This window comes from Colletotrichum fioriniae, assembly GCF_027942845.1.
Source record: "Colletotrichum fioriniae strain IMI 355084 chromosome Unknown scaffold_10, whole genome shotgun sequence".
Lineage (NCBI taxonomy): Eukaryota > Fungi > Ascomycota > Sordariomycetes > Glomerellales > Glomerellaceae > Colletotrichum > Colletotrichum fioriniae.
Window position 1 is genome coordinate 2,271,290 of NW_027076846.1, and position 18,026 is coordinate 2,289,315.

Consider the following 18,026-nt stretch of genomic DNA (forward strand, 5'->3'; position numbering starts at 1 on the left):
GAGCACCAGGGGAGGGGCTGGCAAAAAGTCAAAGGCAGACAAAGGAACCGCCCTCGACGTTCGACACAACGTTTGAACATAACGGCATCGTTGTCAACCGTTGCTCAACTTGGAGGGAAACAAGAGTCCCATCAAAGATCAACCATGTGGCTCTGACTGACGGCTGGTGTCTCAAGCTTCCCGTCCGCCATCACCGCGATGCCAGAAGCGGCTTTGAAACGCAACGCGGGTAAGAATAGGACCGCATGGAACAAAGAAGGGGAATCGTTGGTAAGAACGGGGCAGAGAAACTTCAAAAAAGTGTGTGTGTGTCGACTGTTTCCCGTCCAGTTCTCTTCGGGTTGGCTTGTGTTGGAATTTTCGCTCCGGCGGCAGCCAGCCACAAGTAGTGTTACGTCGTGTCGCCTTGACGTCGCATCGTGTGCCCTGCAGGAACCCGCGCAACACCGCACCCTACCTTGGGATTGGATGGATCATAGAGTATCGTAGCAGTACTGGAGCCCTAGGCCGGGCTTGAAGACAAGACCAAAGAAACTTTTCTCATTGCCGTCCCTTCCTCTCTCTCTCTCTCTTTCTCTTTCTTTACACGCAGAGTCTAGGCGTGGGCGGGGTGAGTGAGAGGCCAAAGCCACTAGGTTAGAAACCCCGCCGATGGACTACCGGTTGTCTCAGAGAGCAGAAGACAATGAAAGCAGCTCCGCTGGCCCTTCGACTCCCCCCCAAAAAGAGACTCTGTCAAATTCAAGGGTATGCCTTCTATCATGTGCTTTCTGGGGTTACAGTTCAGCTGTTGGACGCTCAGCATATCGTGGAGTTCATGAGGCAGTTGTTTTGCCACCACTTCAGCTATACCAAGTTACATCTCGTCTTGATCCGATCCAATCGACACTACCGGACCTTTGCATGATGGCCTTTGCACAGGAAATGGCCACTTGCCGCGGGGGCCGAGTGATTATAGTTGGGACTCGGTTGACGACAAGTTCTGAACACAGAATGCAGTAGGAAAGAAGCTTCGTGTCCCATAGGAATGCAAGAAGATGAGGATTCAAACGCGATGTCGTCTTGATATCGTCTTCCAAGCAGCGGCTAGAAGTCCATCAGCAACTTTTGTCACGATATGCTGTCATGAGGGCCATCTTACCAAGCGACCTTACAATTCCCTTCAGTATCTTAGGACGAAACTAATGGCTGCGCTGACTTCTCATGATACGCCCGCTGGTCTTGTGGGGACTGCCCATTAGCTTCCAGCCCCGGCCCGGCTCCGCTCGACCTACTCCATCCTTTCCAAGGTTCTTTGTTGTGGCTCACGCCCAACGTCAAAAAGTCGATTTCTTTGTCGCCAAAGGTACCTCGACTTTCTGGTGAGGGGGGGAAGCCCTCGAGCATGTATGGTGGAATGTATGACGGAATGTTGTCATCAAGCAAAGCGTATACACATAAAACACCTCAGAGCCGCCTCACCTTGCCACACTCGAGTGGTTAGGAATTTGATCATGTAATGCCAATGAGAAGTGATATTCTTAAATATGCTTAACGGACAGGAAACTATTTATACACTTGTGCTCAGGAACCAGCTCCACACCTTCTTCTCCACCCCCGTCTCTGATTAAGCCAGGCTTGATGGTTCTCTTATCTGAAGAGTACATAACCAAGCCAGCTATTGTGAGCATCTGTCTCCCATACAATCCGCTTATGCCAAGACAAATTTACACAGCAGACGACCGAATCAGAGTAGACGTAAATTCCAGGATAAGCAAATACTGCAATCTGTATATCGAACAAGGTATCTGAGCAAAGCGAAGCGAAAAGATAGCAATGGTAGGAAACAGCGCATAACAAAAGCAGGAGAGAGAACAGAGTAGAGATCAACAAGCAGACGCAATATCAGCAGAGAAGAAAGGACGAAGGAGAAGAGAAAGATGAAATGGATATCAGCAGCACAAAACATTAGTATGAGCTAATAGAACAAACGCGCAACAGTCATCACCAAGCCCACCCTGGACCAGCCAACAGTGCCCTGAGGCAGTCTCTGGGATGCGTGAGCAGGGCCCGAATTATCCCAATATCCTAGGGTTGCTTTACCCAGGAATCCGTGCCGAACCCAATGCCCCCCACCCTTCACCGTTTACCTGCCCCGTTGTTGCCGTGACCATGTCCAATGCTGGGACGCTCAAAAGGAAAAATCAAGCCAAGGAAACAAGATACTAAAAGACCAGCTGAGCAGGCCGGTATACGCGTAGTAATCATCCCAAAAATTCAAAAGCCTCTCTTCTGTGACGCCTGTCCCCTGCAAAGTCAAGGGGAAAAGCCTCAGACCGAGAGGGAGTGTTCGATCAACCACTCCAGATCCGTTACGCCGAAACCCATCAGACGAAGAGGTATATGCCAAGGAGAAAAAGCGCAAGGAAAAAGCATTCAGGAAAAGAAAGACATAGGAAATCGTTCAATCATCTTGCAACTAGTACACGCTATCCTCATCAGCCCCTTGCGATATCATCGAAGGGGTAGATACGCTCGAGGAAGCTTCCATTTCGACCTGGTAGCCGACGAGTGCTTGTGCGTGCAGGCGGAAGGATTCTCCCATAAGTCGGGTGATTCTAAAGTCTTGTTAGCTGTCTAGTCTTTTGTTCAAGGATAGTTACCAATCACTTACCCCCAGACCACGACCTCGTCCAACATGCTGCCCCACAGACGAGCAACAACAGAGCTAAGCTGGGAAGCATAGGCCTCGTCGAGGTCCTTGTCGAAAAGCTGTCGAACCTTGTTGTACATGGCCAGTTCCTCCTCTGTAGCTGGCTCCTCGTCATGTTCCAGACGGTAGAGCCAAAGTGAGAGGACGATCATAAGGTCAAGACCACACAAGGCGTGCTCGACGCTCCAGTTGGTCGGCGAAGTTCGTGCAACCCAGCGCACGCCCTGGACCACGGCAATCTCGATACAGTTGTAGCATTCCTGGATGACCTTGATCATCTCACTGGAGCGCTTCACGCGATCCCGCGCGGCTGACATGGCAGCCGCGACCTCATAGGAATCGTGGTAGCGCAGCGCTTCTTGCACTGATTTCAGATCGACTTCCAAACGAGTCCTAGCGTTCCGGTACAAAGCCTTAGCATTGAAGATGAGAGGGTGTCCCTTGTGAGGAGCACTCAGAGGGACTGAGACATTCTCAGGCTCGCAGAGCTCGCAGGACTTCTCCCACGTCTCCAGCGCGAGTCTGAGCTTGTACTCGGTCACAACATCCTGAAGTGCCTCGGGACTGCGCTTGTGGTACCACACTTCAAGGAACAGGGCGTTGATCATTACCCGCGACGCGAACGCGCTGTACCTGAGTGTCTCTCCCTGGAACAGGTTGTCGTGCGCCTCCATGAAAGTGACCACAGGCGACGCCTTCAAATGCTCATGCCAAGAAGCCTCATCCGTGACCTTGAGGTTCCAGAGTCCCTCGGTAGAAGGGAGCTGCAAATCCTCAAACTCATTGAAGCTGATTGCTGGTGTGTGATTGTACGTCAAGGTGAGCAGGCCAAAGAAGATGTACACTGCATAGTAGGTGCGACGGCAACCTTCATCCTCGATCCACTCGTTGCGGGTAGGCTGAGCGCTGTTGCGGGCTTCCTGACGAAGCTTGAGCTCGTAGCGGTTTCCCGCAACCATATTGGCGAGCAGACTCTTGATGGAACATGCCCATTCGAGTCCCTTCGGGTCACCGCTCCAGCTGGCAAAGATCATGTTGAGGAGCGAACCCTGCATCGTCCACAGAGGGCACTTGCGCGAGCTGAAGTTCTCCTTGTTTTGCAAGAACTGGTTGACGAGTACCTTGGATCCAATATGCATCATGTAGGCCTGGTCCTGGTCAAAGGCGTAGAGCGCACCGATGCTCAGCACTGCGAGGAGCAAAGCCGGAGACACCTTGGTCGGGTCAAAGGATGCAGGATGCAGGAATGGGAGATGGTGGTGGAACAGCCCAAAGTACGTCGACAAGAATCGGTTCAGGGAGGTCAGGTTGGGGAGGCGGAAACCATCGGGGATAGCGTGCTCAGTGTCTTGTGCGCGGATGTTGTCGAGAATCTGGTTGCGTTCATCGTCGCTTGCAACCTGAGGGGCACGGAATCCAGCAGTTGACAAGGTCGCCTCGGTGACGAAAGGGCTTTGCGGCACAGGCGTACCAGCTTCAGAGTTTGGCAGTGAATTGATCATGGACTGCAGCGCCGGGACGAGGCCGTTGCAAGTCTGTCCGTTGATGGGAGGAAGCTGAACGTTGCGAGGTTGCATGGTGCTATTGCTGTTGAAAGACTGCTGGGACTCAAACGAGCCAGATGCCGATGATGCGATGGAGTGCGCCTTTGCTTCTGACGATTGAGACATGAAGCTCTCCCACTGAGGAACAGGTATGGCGCCCGAGGGGTAGGTGGCAGACGAGTCCATGGCGTGTGGCGAGTAGGGCATCGATGGACTGCCTCCTGCGCGTGCGCCGGCGGCGGCCTTGTGCTGAAAGTCTGCAACCAGCATGGCAGCTGTCTCGAGGTCGAAGGTGCCATCGTGAGAAGCGGCTTCAATCTGATCTATCGCGGACTGGTCAAGCATGGGCGTCTTGGCTGGGCCACCGATAGCTCTCGTCTTGGGGCCTGAACGTCTCTTGCCATCGCTGTGAAGAGGAACGCCTCCATCTTTGGCGTGCACGGTACGATCGTGACGGAGGAGAAGATCGCGTCTGACAAATGTGCTGCGGCACTTCATGCACTTGAAGGGGCGCTCTTTGGTGTCTAGTAGAAGGAGTTGAATTAGCAAAATGACTAGAAGTGAAGACGACTAGGTGTGAATGTTGCTTTGCGTGGAATTGTTGTCGCATGATGCATCGAGGCAAGGTCGAAAGGAGGGGTTGCTTAGTGTCGCGAGGGGTTCCCAGTCGAGCGGAAGCTTTGGGATGTAGGAGGAGGAGGGGAGAAGAGGGGTTCCGAGAAGATGGGTGCACTTACGGGATCGTTCATGTCTGCTGCGGTGCTCACTCCTGCTGAAGGCTCTGTTGCAGAACTGGCACTTGTACTTGCGTTCGGGTGCGAGTGAGGCTTTTCGTGAGGCCGGCGTCGAAGATGCTGACGTCGGAAGGACTGCGACGCTTGCGCCAGGCATATTGAGGGCTCGGGTGGTGGTCGCGTTGTTTGAAGATTTGTCGGGTGGCTGGGCCAGCTGCTGCGACGGCGACGGCTACGGCGATGGCGACGACCAAATATGACGGCTTGGACGATGTGCACGACGGCTCTCTTGTTGTTGAAAACGATGGTTGAAATCGCCCGGCTCCTAGGGTTTCCTCCTCGCTCGGCGCGCTCCCGTGGAGTTTAAAGTGTGTCTTGATTAGACTGGAAGATGTTGCTGGTCATTTGGTTCGATATTCTGGTCATAGGAAGGACGTATGTGTGGTTGAAGGGAAAAAGCTGGCGAGTAGCCAGTGTTGAAGCGGCGTGTCTAGAGGCGACAGGCGCGCTTGAGTGGTGATGATGGGCCGGGAAAGGCGAAGAGTGCGCGCGTTGGGTTGCGTGTTGAAGATGAATGATGATCACGAGAGTGGGAGAGAAAAACGGAAGAGGGGGAATCGAAGAAAAAGTAGGAGGGGAGAAGAAGAGGAAAAGAGGCGTCTCTGGTGAGAACGGTGGGGACACTGGACTGCGACAGTGGGAGGGACTTGGTGTATTGGAGGGGGTGGACACATTGGATAGGAGGAGGGGGGGAGGGAGCGCAAGAGAGCACGAAAGAGAGGGAGGGGGGCCAGAGAGGGCGCAGAGAGCAGAGCAGGGAGCGCGCGAGAGAGAGAGAGAGAGAGGGGGGGGAAGAGACCGGGAGGACAACGATGGGCCGAAGCTGGAAAATGGAAGAGGAAAGGTACATTGAACGAAGTACCTTTTCCCCGTCTCTTAGGTGTCCTCTCCCGCCTCACCTCAGTGGGAACAGGCGGGAAAGAGGCGGGCAGCAGCAAGTCGCGCGGTACGTACTGCCGGATGTCTTCTATCGTGGTTCTCTGCCAGGTGGGTAAATACCTGAGGAAAGGTACTTTGATAGCTAAGGTGGGAAAGTTGAGGTGGGGAGGGTACCTCCGCTAGCTGATCAGATGTACCTAAGGTAATGTATCTCAGGTGTAGGGTTCCTCAGGCAAGCAAGCAGCAAGCACAGGTAAGGAAGGTCGACAGAACAACCTCAGAGGTACATCGGGCTACAGCTCTTCCTTTCCTTTCCTTTCCCTTTTTATTTTTATTTTTTATTTTTCTATATCTTTATTTACTCATCTTAATCCAAGCACATTGGGACCCCACTGCGACTCGTTGAGATGGATGAAGGAAGGGAGGGAGGAGTGGGAGGGCGCTGCACAATGCACACATCACAGAGAGGGGAGGGGAGAAGGACGGGAAGGGAGGGATTAGGAAACTGGAACGGGCTCCATTGTTTGTTCACCGGGCCACCAGAACAGCAGAACAGATCCGACCTGGGCCTGCTGGGCCTGCTCCATCAGAATGAGCAAGGGAGGGATGTGTGAGTTGGGATTCGAACTGGAGGTGCTGGACCATCACCCATGGGCCTGCTGGCCGAGGATGTGGTGGAGAAGGGGAAGGGGAGCCCTGAAGTACCTAAGGCAGGTGGGAGTGGATGATATAAGGTACATAGGTACCTACGGAGTAAGGTAGTTTAGTTACCTTGGGTTGGGTGGATGGGTGGACGACAGACCCCCCCCCTGTTGTCTACACTACCTTACCTACCTACCAAGCGGCCTGCCAGCGACACAGCAACCAGCCAACCTGTAACCCCGAACGAGCAGGGCGAGCGAGCATGGCAAGGCCGCAAAGCAGGTGCGCCAGTAGACTACCTTACCACCGCGCCGTCAGTGTCCACGTCCGCGGCCAGCTGGAGGTCACGAGTGAGTGGGAGTGGAGAGGGGCAACCCGCCACGATACGAATAGAAGGGGGGCAGACTCGGGAGAGGAGGAGGAGGAGGGGGCCTCGGCGGCGGTGCTTGCGTCCATTGCTGTGCTGCGCTGTTGCTTCTTCCTGTGACAACTTACAAGTTATTAAGAGCGAACCATTGAAAGTGAGGGGCGGAAAGATGAGAAGGAGGAGGGACGGCAAGCTGCTGTCGAGGTGATGAGTCCTCCATCCATTGATTGGCTCCGAGGCACCTTACGGATACGTCTGTCTGTCTGTCTGTCTTTTCATCGGCTTCGGCTTCGTAATTAACCAAGCACCTTACTCTGTCCTCGTCCGTCTCCGCCTCCTCTTTTTTCTTTCTTCCCGTCTTCTTCCACTGCCTCCCTCCCTCCCTTCTCCTCCTGCACTGTCATTCCATGCTGACCCTGTCGTGCTGCTGTTGCTTCCGCTGTCGTTGTATTCGTAACCTCAGGTTGGTTGACTGAAGGAAGGTACATACCTTAGACCAGAACCAATGCCGCTGCAATGCTGTTGGCACCAATGCACACTCGCACAGAGGCACGCCGCGCACGCATGTTGTCCACAAAAATAAAAAACCACCCGCCTGCACTCGCACTCCGAGCAGGGAAGGAGGTACGTACCCAATCTTCCTCATTTTCACAGCAGATGACGGGAGGTAAGGTTCAGGTCGGTTAGCCATTCCTGGCTCCATATTTACCTCTTCTCTGCCTGTATCCGTACACTAACTCCACAAGTACTCCCGTACCTGACCTGCTAGGTACGCTGTTATGTCAGAGGCGGAATGCAAACACTCTTTTTTACTGCGTACACTACCCAGCTACCTCCCCTATTACGGATAGACTGGTAGAGAACGGGAAGGGAGGGCCGGAGCTATGTAAGCAGGCATTGACGATCCCACCTCCCATGTCACTCTCTGCCATAACTTTGCGCATATGATACTTCTGGCCTTACAGATAGATACCTTACCTTACTTTCATTCACTGCCACTTTGCATCACGCAGGGCATCCAACTTCAGCTCCAACATCCAGCTTCAGCTTCCATTCAGCCTTCAAATGTCTCATATCAATCACAGCACGAGTCGACGAGAGTCTAAAAGTATCGCATAGCATTGCATTGCATTGCACCTCGCCGCATCATAATTCGTGACCGAGTACCAAAGTTACCAAAACCCCGAGCCATCGCCACGATCCATCCGTTCATCGAGCCCACGCAATTAGTTTGCCTTCGTCTAATTTCCATCAAATTTCTCGGAACCATGAAGGTATGCATCATTGTATTCATATAGCACCCTCATCTCGTCTGACACACAAGAGGCGAGGAATCTGACTGGGTCGTGTGGCGGCTCGCCATCGCCATCGCCATCACCATCACCATCACCATCCAAGACAATTTTAGGGGTCAAGAGACAAACGGACGAGTAGGGGCAAATACCAACCACTCGAGCTCGAGAGGGAGAATATTTCTGCTCTATTCATATCGTAGTACGGACAGATACTGGCGCTCACCATCCCATCCCGCTCGACAGCGCAAGGCCCAGTCATGACTGTCTATCCGCATCGCCTGGCCCCTTTGCGAACACGACGCGACATGGCAAGTAGAGGATACAGGGATTGCCAGTAAAAATTCGTCGCCAGCTTTCTCCCGCGGCCGCTAATGATCTGTCTGTGTACACTTAGCAACCATGAGGATGGAATCGATGGGTTTGCCTGCCCCCCGAAACACAGAGGCATCAAGCAATCAACAGTACTTCGTCCAGGCATTCAAAGGCGGTACTTGAACTCACGCAGTGCGCCATACCACCGCACAAAGTATCGACTATTCGTCCCGCCACTGTCATCCCAACCAAAACCACAGCGCTCAGATTTTGTGCCGCGGGATGGTGAAATGGAGCGCACGAGATTTGCAAGGCCTGGCACGCACCCGATCCGTCCGGAGCACAACTAGCCACTTTCAGTCTTTAGACACCACGACCCCGGTGCCCAATGCCCACAGAAACATGGCAGGGAAAGCCAAAGGGCGGATGGCCGGGTTATGGGACGCTTCAAGGATGTTTGCTGGGGTGCGTTAAGACGCCTAGGGGGGCGTGAGCCCATGGCAAAGAGCCGGTCGATGAGCCAGTTCAGTTGAGCACCTACGAAAACGCACGTACAGAGAGCACTACAAGTATACACGACTACCTACAGCACACGGGCTAATGGCAAGTGGTGCTGGACTTCCGGGTTATTTAGGGGGGTCCCATTCGGGGTGGACTGGACCAAGGCAGTGGTACGCGACGCTAAGGCAAGCACTGATGTGCTGGTCTCAAGTGCCCTAGGCTTGATGACGGGAAGCATCCAGGGACGATGATGTGGCTGGTTGGATCATCATCGTTGAGCTGTCTAGAGACTTGAGACTCCAGGTCAGTCCAGCCAGAAGGGAAAACAAAGAGGAAAGACGACATGATGAGAGGTGTGCGGTGAGAGACGAAAGTCGGGACACCTGAAAGGTAAGGTAAGTCAAGTCAAGATATGCATGGTATCCGCTTCACCAGTTCGTCCCGTCCCATAGCTCGCTCACCTTACTAATAATAAGGCATGCAACGACATGACATTGTAGCTCAAGGCCAGATGACAGGCAACTAGTCGCCCCCCCAAGTTGCGTACTGGACCATGTTATTCTGGCTTACCATTACTTGCTTCTGGATCAAGCGAAACGACATGCCATGCTTGATAGGAAGGCGGGTGCTAACGAGCACTGACGTCGCCCATGTGCTTACCGAGAGAGGCTCGCAGATTACCGTCGCGCAAGAACCCGAGGTTGGAGAAGAGGCGACGTGGAAAAGAAATTGCAGTTACGAACAGCTTGGGGGGGGTTCCCCTCTGTCCCAGCAGCTCGCTGCCCCTCCCGGCCTAGCCTCGCTAGAACCCGGACCGCCGATTTGGTTGGCAATTTCGCCCCGGCTCCGGAACTCGAAAGGGAGGACGTGGACAAGGGCAAGCCGCGAAGGGCCTGGCTGGAGAAGAAGCCTCACACAGCTTCCAGAACCCAATGATTCTGTGATCCCCTCTCGCGTCTCCGACTCCTGAGAGCGCCCCTCATCAGTATGACCAGACCCCCACCTGGCTGGTCATCGACCCCTCCCCCCTCTATCGCTGTTTGTGTCACTGTCATTGTACGGATACTGTCTTGCAATAACATCTCAGCTCATGTCACGTACCAATACCCAATATCCGTACAGCAAAGTGGACGGATAGCTGCTAATTGATTCTTGTCTAGGGCTCTGTTTGCGCCATGTGAAGCCGGTGGCTGATCGTGGAGTGCTGGTTGTGCTGTTCAAGGTTTCGAGGGTACCCAGCTGGCAAGACTGTCCAACGGGATGGGATGGGATGGATAGGGTGGAATACTACGGACAAGCCAGGATTAGCAGCAAGTTCTTGCCGGGCACCCCCTACCTCGAGCCAATGGGCAGAGACCCCGTCTCCCGGTCCCCGGACGGTACACCAGTGTGGCCAGGGTACATCCGGTACTCGGCTGATACGTGTCTCGACAAGGTGCACTAACGCGTGCCGGCGGAATACATGCTTGTTCCCGTGGACGAAGACCCATCCTGTCACTCACGGCGGTGAGAAGAGGTATCCCTGTGTACCTCCGTCGTGCAGCTCAAGGACAAGTACGCGGTCCAATACACGTGCACTTGATGGGAACAAGCAGGGAGTAGCTAAGGATATGCTCCAATATGTGCACTAAGGCATCCTCCCAGTCCCACTTCAAGACCGACCCGCCGTTCTTCTCGCCGCGGGTCTCAGGCTGCAGCTCACATGCACCTGTTGCTGGTGTTCGCATCGCGGAAGTGGGAAAACGGTTCTATACTACACTACACTACGACTACGGGGCCCGTCACAGCACGTCTGAAGTGGGTGGATGCTGGCACACGGCTGGATGAGCAAACGCCAAACGGCCAGTTCCACGGACCACGGCGGTTGTGTGGGTCTTTCACCATCTCAAACGTGGTCCAAGAACGCGGCGTTCACGCGCCGCGCCTACTCGACTTGCATTGACCAATCACCACCAGCGAGGCCAAACGCAATCAGACGCGTTGAGAGCATAGAACAAAAATGCCAGAAAACTGAACCACTGCGCTGGGCTGGACTGGGCTGGGCTGGACTTGCGTTTGGGATACCCGTCAACCCGTACCGCTTCCCGCACCCGCACCGCTGCCGCGTGCGTACCGCGAATTAGTACCCGGCCGAGAGAGCGGGACACATGTTCTTGCAGTTCGATTTGGGATGCATCTGAATCATCGTTGATGAGACACGACCTACGGATCCCTAGACACCTCGTCTGTTGGGAGGCCCATGGCTATGAGAGAGAGAGAGCCACACTTACACTATCACTCGAATTGCCAAATGCCCGACCGCCTCTTCGTTTCCCTCATTCCTCAAAGGCGGTCAGTGAGGTCTGAAGCGGTCGGGACTTGTTTTGATGCAAGATGCTCAATAGCCCTGCTTGGGTGCTTGGGTGCCCTTTTTTTTTTCACTCTCTTGCTCGACGACAGAGTACCAAATGGTAAACCTGCGACCGCCGACAAGCATCCGGGCAAGCGGGTCATATCATCCCCCTGTTCGCATTAGGTCGACTGACATGGTGAAAGAGAGGACTCCAGAGACAGGGCTCTGGTCGTGGGTGGTCGCCGGCAGCAGATCGAAAAAGGAGACGACAAGACGATCTGAAATGATACGAAGCATGACCAGCTATGCCGCCATGCCTCCATGCGCAACACAGACCATTGTGTACTATTCCGTACAGAGTATTGGATTTGGGCATAATCAACAAGTGGAATGAGAAAGGCGACAACCGACCCACGGCTCCATCGCGGACCACGGAAGCGCTCCCGCGATCTTCGTCAAACGAGATGATGTCGACGTCGTTGTCTCGACTCTTGATGCTGCTGGTCAGTACGCAGTACGGATAGGTAGTCAGTCACAAGTGTGCCCCTCGGTCCTCAAGCCCCTCCCCCTCCTTTCTCTCATGAGTCTCATCCCTTTTCGCCCGCCCGCACCCCTTTTCCCTTTTTCTTTTTTCTTCTTTTTCTTTCCCCCCTCTCTTAGACTCTTCCCAGTCTGACTCAACTGTTTGCTTTCTTTTCCCTTGGCCTTGTCGCTTTTGGAAATTGAGCATATCTCCCGTTCTCTGATACGGATGAGAAAATTTTTCCAACTCTGCTATGACTCTCTTCCACACCCCTTGCACTCACAATCACGTACCTAGCAATGGCGGATAGTTAGGTCCTCCGTATCATAGCGATTTGGATCCCTGTTGCGCTGAGATAGACATGCCCTGCAGAGGTTCATCAAGGGTTTTCATGTGCTCTTTCCTGCAAGTACTTCGTACCTTGCTATCGATAGAAAACTCGAATGGAGGGACAGAAAGTGAGGCTGGTGCCAGTGCTACCTACTGCCACCTTCCTCCCACGGTCCCCCCTTCTCTAGCCTCCAGGCGACTTTGGAAGTTCAAGTGCGGCGCAAGCTGGTCCCTTTTCCCTCAAGCTGGCTGGCACGCTTTGTTGTCCCTTGAACTTGACAAGTTTCCACCTCTCGACTTGTAACTTGTGCCAACTCTCAAGTCATTTCATCATGTTGATACAAGTCAAATATGCCCCTTGCCCTGTTCTTCCCCGGGCCTACACTCCCAAACGGTCCATACTATGTAGAACCTTTGGGATCCTGGGGGCCATCATGGATGTGCCAAAGTGTTCATCGATCCCGTTTTCCTGTCCAAGCGAGTTACACAATTTTCCACCCGCCTTCCATGACTGGGTCCAATGCTTCCATTGCAAATGTCCCGTCATTACGGATCTGTTCCTTACTTACCTGTCCATGTCGCCAACCCGCCACCCGAAGTCTAGGGGAAATCGGTCAACGCTCCACTGCGATTATCATTTGCATGTCACGATATGTCAAACATGGTACGGAGTATGGATATCCTCACAACTCTCAAGGAATCCGCTCTGGCCCTATCGTCCTCGTTGGTTTTCGGCTTTCTCATTCGCATCCCTGGCGCCACAAATCTGCCCTCGCCCTCCGCCCCTCCCTCCAAAGACGTCCAACTTTGAACTCAGAGTCTCGAGTCTCGACCGCCGCGCCCCTCCCCCTCTCTCTGAAGTCTGAACCATGGATCATGACCCAGAATTCGCTGTCACGCATCATGCTGCGCTACGGGTGCTCTCATCCTAGACCTTGCAAGGCCTGTCGCTCGCTCGCTTACAGTTACAGTTCACCGTCCTGGGCGTCACCGCCCTTGAGCACCCCCCGTCGATGTCGTGAACTGGCGCTTCCGGGACCCTCGACCTGCAGGGACAAAAGCGCATAATCAACTGGGTTCCTATCGAGTATGTACAGAGCGCTGGACTCCAGAGGGGCATCCCATCGCTTCTCGAGCACCAACGATGCGGTGAGTCCTTGTAAGCGCGTCTCTCACCTTGTCGGTCTCGAACGACGAAATGTCGGAGTGGGTACACGAAATGGCGGACAGAAGCTGGATTTCAAGGGTCAGAGATCCGAAATGGCAAGTCCTGTCATATCGGTGGGGAGCGGACTAACAACTTTTGCGCTTCGACTGCTGGGTCGCAGCAAGAAAGTGGACATCCCCCTCTTCTATTGTCTTTTACGCTCACGATATCACCCGCTTCATATTGACGATTTCTCCTCTGGTGCCGCAAGTCACCGCGAAGTCGGCGCAGGCGCACGCCAGATAAGCCTTCAGAGACGTGCTGCTGGCATAATAGACAAATCTAGAAGCAATGGGCCTCACCGACAAAGCCATTTTCCCAACGCATTGACGTGTCTACCACGGATATGCGCCTTGGGAATCTAGAAACCCGATACCTTGAGGGGATACTACACACCGTAATTGACGTACTCAGTATTCCATACGGATACAACTTCAGACTCAGAGTTCTCCTCGATGGTCTAGCTCCGTCTCCGGCCACCGCTTGACGGGGCTAACATGCACCCCAGTCCGGCACTCCATTAACCACCTGCAATAGTCCCTCTCTTGTAATATACGGGCCCTTCGAATCCAACTTAACACAAGGGCAAGCCAGGTCCCCGCCATCTACCTGGCAGGCTGGCAATCTATTATCCCTACGAGCGGACGCCGGAAGAGGATCCAGAATCAGATGTGGTCCAGGCCAACGAAAGGAAGTCGGAAGGAGAAGCTGTCGGCAGGAGCCCAGGACCCAGTCCAAACCGGGCTTTCGGAGCCCTTCATTTGAAGCTTCGGCATAGGGCAAGGCCTGCCAAGCCAGAACAAAATACATGACCGGGACGGCCGAGTTTAGAATCTCTCGTGGGTTGACCCCTCTATTGACTCTGCAACGATAAGCCGTATGCTATCAGCCTACGGATACGTACAGGTTTTCATCTGATGTTGGTAAGGCGATGCCCGTTGCAGCGAACCATTATCGATGGCCTTGTAGGAAACGCTTGTAGGACAGTTCCAGCGTACGTTTCTCTCATGCTACACAAACCTACCTTGCTGTCTCTCCTTTATCGTTCCTACCCCCTGACTAAGGACCAGAATATCGCAAAGACGATATTGGATCCAAAGTATCCGTATGGAGGGGCGGAAAATTCAAAAGAAAGAAAAAACCAAGAGAGTTCAGAAACCCTTCAGGGTAGCGGGGCACTAGGAACAGCTAAAATGGAGCGCGCCTCCACGCCTGGGCACGGAGGCAGTCAGAGCCCACCTCGCGCCGCGGCACGGGTTCCGGCCAGCCGGTTCCCCGTTAGCAGTGCGGCGTCAGGCGTGCCTGTTTGCGCTCCGCGTTTGTGCCAGGATGCGCTGCTGGAACGGTCGCGGTGGAGGAGGAGGAGGAGGTGTGGTGTGGTGGGCCTTGTCTAATTAAGAGCATGCCCAAGGGTTGCCTTTACGCAGCAGAACTTCCGGGCGGGACTGCCCTGTCCTGTGTGTAAGTACCTATCATACCTAGTACTTTGAAGGGGCTGAGGTGGCTTCTCCCCGGCATCCGCTGGTCCCGGGTAACCCCTTTGGACTTCTTTTCTAGTGTGGTTTCTCGAGACCATGACTCCGTGAGGCGATTGGAAAGTAAGGCGAGCAAACACAGCGGTCTCGGTGCTGGTTTTTGGATAAAAGTGTGGCGGGCCAAGAGAGAATACCTAGAACATGTTTTTGTTGTTGCAAGAAGGGGAATGCTGGCGGCGCCAGCACTTCCATACTCGTCGTGGCTTTGTACTTTGTATCCATCTACCCATGGCCCGAATCGCAAGGGGGAAAAAAAAAAGTCACCAATGCACCATTGACAGAGAACGAGCATCTCGCAGATCAGCAAAACTTGTGGTGGCGGGAGGCTGAAGGCGACGGGCAGCTCACCCCTGACGATCATTGGGGTGCCTGACTGGATTTCCCTGCTAGGGCGTGGCCGTCGGGTGGGTGGTTGATCGCGCGCCCTTCTGCATAGTCACAGTCAGTCAGTCAGTCATACATACGTATTATCCGTAGACTGATGTGAGGTGGGATCAGCGTGTCAGTGTCATCGCCGGCCGCTCAAGGCCCCGGAACATGAACGAATCACAACCTGAAACCGCACCTCTCTGATTCGCAGTACTTTTCTGGAAAAAAGAGAAAAAAGAAGAAGAAGAAGAAGAAGAAGAAGAAGGAAAAAAGGCTACTACGGAAAGGAAATGGCAGGTTGCTTCTTTGCCTGTGGCACGTTGTGTCTGTAGTAGACACCCCGTGACCTACCGTGTGTTTCGTTCCGAGCCCATTGTCGCAATGGAATCTCATGAGAACATCTGACATCGTCCCGATCTGCAACACAGGAGGGGTTCTCTGAGAAAAGGATTGCGACCCCTTTTTCCCTCTTTCCTTTGAACAAAAGCGTCAGTGCCCCTCACGGAACGCCCCGCACCGTCACCCATCCACGCGTACGTGGATTAAGGGTTCGTTTGTTCGACTTCATAGGTAGCGATACCCTCGGGAGCTATTCTGTAACCTTTCTCAGACAAGACACACCGCGAGGGTGTGAGATGGCGCCCTCCCAGCTTCCAGCTATTTCGACAGTGAAAAGAAAACCCGCCTGCCTCTACCTGGGTGCAAGGTACAGCATAGCTGCTCTCCTCATTCACTACCTTATGACAACAGAGCAACAGTATCTAACAGAAGTATAGTGGTCTTTTGCCCGCCGATGGTATTCATGGCATCGATGATACCGAAACTTTCGCCTTCGTATTGAAGAAGATGATCGGGCGTGGAAGTGTCCTAGGTTTGGGTGAACGCCCATCATCGGTGCATGGTGCATCGGGATCGAGTTGACGGACAATCCAGCTGGTTCTCACGGCACGGCAGGGCGCGGCGCACGAAGAATGCCAAGGGAAGGTCACCCTCACGGCTTCGTCGTCATGAGGAGATTTTGTTCCGGCAACGAAACTGAGGTCAGACGCGATGTCCATGTCCCTCCTCTCGGTCTCAATACACTCGGTGGTATTCCCCGGGCCGTCGTGACCGGACAAGGCATGGGCGAGAGGACGAATGATAGTAGGCCGGTTTATACTTTGCCGGAGTGCAGCGGCATCGTCTTGCACCCGGTCGGCAACGGATAGTCGACGAGCCGTCGGCAGGCGTGGAGGGATACATCAAGGATACAGCAAGGCGGTGGTGAACACTGGGCCGCCTTCGTCGTCTTCAGACGAAGAGTGAGTGCGGGCAAATTGGAGTTGCAGCCAGGAAGTCGGGTTGAGATGGGATGGGGATGGGATACGTCGAGATGATGTGCCTGGACCTGACCCGTTCCTGACGCATAGTTGCGCTCGACTTCCGGGGCAGCAGGATGTTCAGCTACAACGAAGACTTGCGAATGCCTTCCACTACCTTTGGGTGAGCTCAGGTGAGCATCACGACGTAGACAGCGTTCGCATTTCAATACCTCATGACGGGAGGTGACGTCGTTGGCATCGAGCGTAGCACAGTGCGGAGGCGGATCAGGACTCGGATGAGGACTCGCATGAGGAGGATTCATGATGACCTGTCGTCCTGGAAACGTCGAGTGTAAACCGAGCACAGTGCGGCGGGAAAGGGTCGTGTGAAGACATCCGTGGATGATTCAAATGGAAGATGAGGTGAAATTTGGACAGTCGGCGGGGTCCATCCACCTGGCTCTGGACGGGATGGTCCTGGACTTTCTGAACTTCCTTCCTGAACTTCCTTCCTGGTTGGTCAAGCTCATGCCCGGGCTCCACATCGGTGTATGGTGGCCCCTGCAATTTTTCTCTCTCCTGCCGACCGCACAGTGTCCTTGATTTCCTTCCTGAGGCCTAGCTCCCGGCTGCCGTTCCGTCCGGCGCTCCCCCCCTTCTCTCTCTCTCTCTCTCTCTCTCTCAGGTAAGGAAGGCAGGCGATAAGTGCTAACCTGCAAAGTAAAGTGTTTTGGGCTACCTCGTGGTAAATGAATATTGTTGTTTGCCCTTTTGGGTGTCTGCGTTCCGACCCGTCTGATCTTGTGGAAGATGTTTTTCTTTTTCGCTGTTCCAACTTGATGGGGGAACGCTCAGGTTCGAGGGCAAGCCGCATACCTGCAGACAGATGAAGGTATAATGATGGAAGCCAATCCGCATGGTAAGGTGCCCCATTCTTTGTACAGGGGCGGACTCAACGTGTCCGCATCTTGGCTCGAAGCTCGAGCAATTGATTGTGCCTAAGGTACCTTATCAGGGACGCAGTTTGCGATGCATGGAAATCAACACACACCCCAAACGAAGTCAGACTCGGCCCTGCTTGTCCAAAACGTGATTTAGAAAGAGAGATAGACAGACATTCAATGGTCAGAGGGAACCGCCAGCAGCCCTTTCGCGGTTCAGGCTGGAGTTTGACCAAAGTGCCTTCCTTGCCTATCACCGTCGAACGCTACCTTACTCTACTCTGTACTTTACTTTACTTTTCTTTCCATTCCAGACAAATCCCCTGCTGTGCCTTAAGTTTTAACCCACACTGTCCCGGTCCTTCACTTCCTCACGTTGTGTTTCCTCCCCAGGGGAGGGGGAGGGGCTGAAGCGGATTTGGCCAATGGAGGATGGAGAAGGGCGCTCAAAGACCCGCCCCA

General features: G+C 53.9%; 1 protein-coding gene across 1 annotated transcript; it reads right to left on the reverse strand.

Moving 5' to 3' along the window:
- Positions 1-2,458: 2,458 nt before the first annotated feature.
- N0V96_008634 (uncharacterized protein) lies at positions 2,459-5,127 on the reverse strand (the record flags this gene model as incomplete). Its single annotated transcript, XM_053197920.1, has 3 exons — positions 2,459-2,597; positions 2,654-4,760; positions 4,974-5,127. The coding sequence occupies 3 exons, from the start codon at positions 5,125-5,127 to the stop codon at positions 2,459-2,461; spliced, it is 2,400 nt and encodes a 799-aa protein (XP_053044708.1).
- Positions 5,128-18,026: the final 12,899 nt, after the last annotated feature.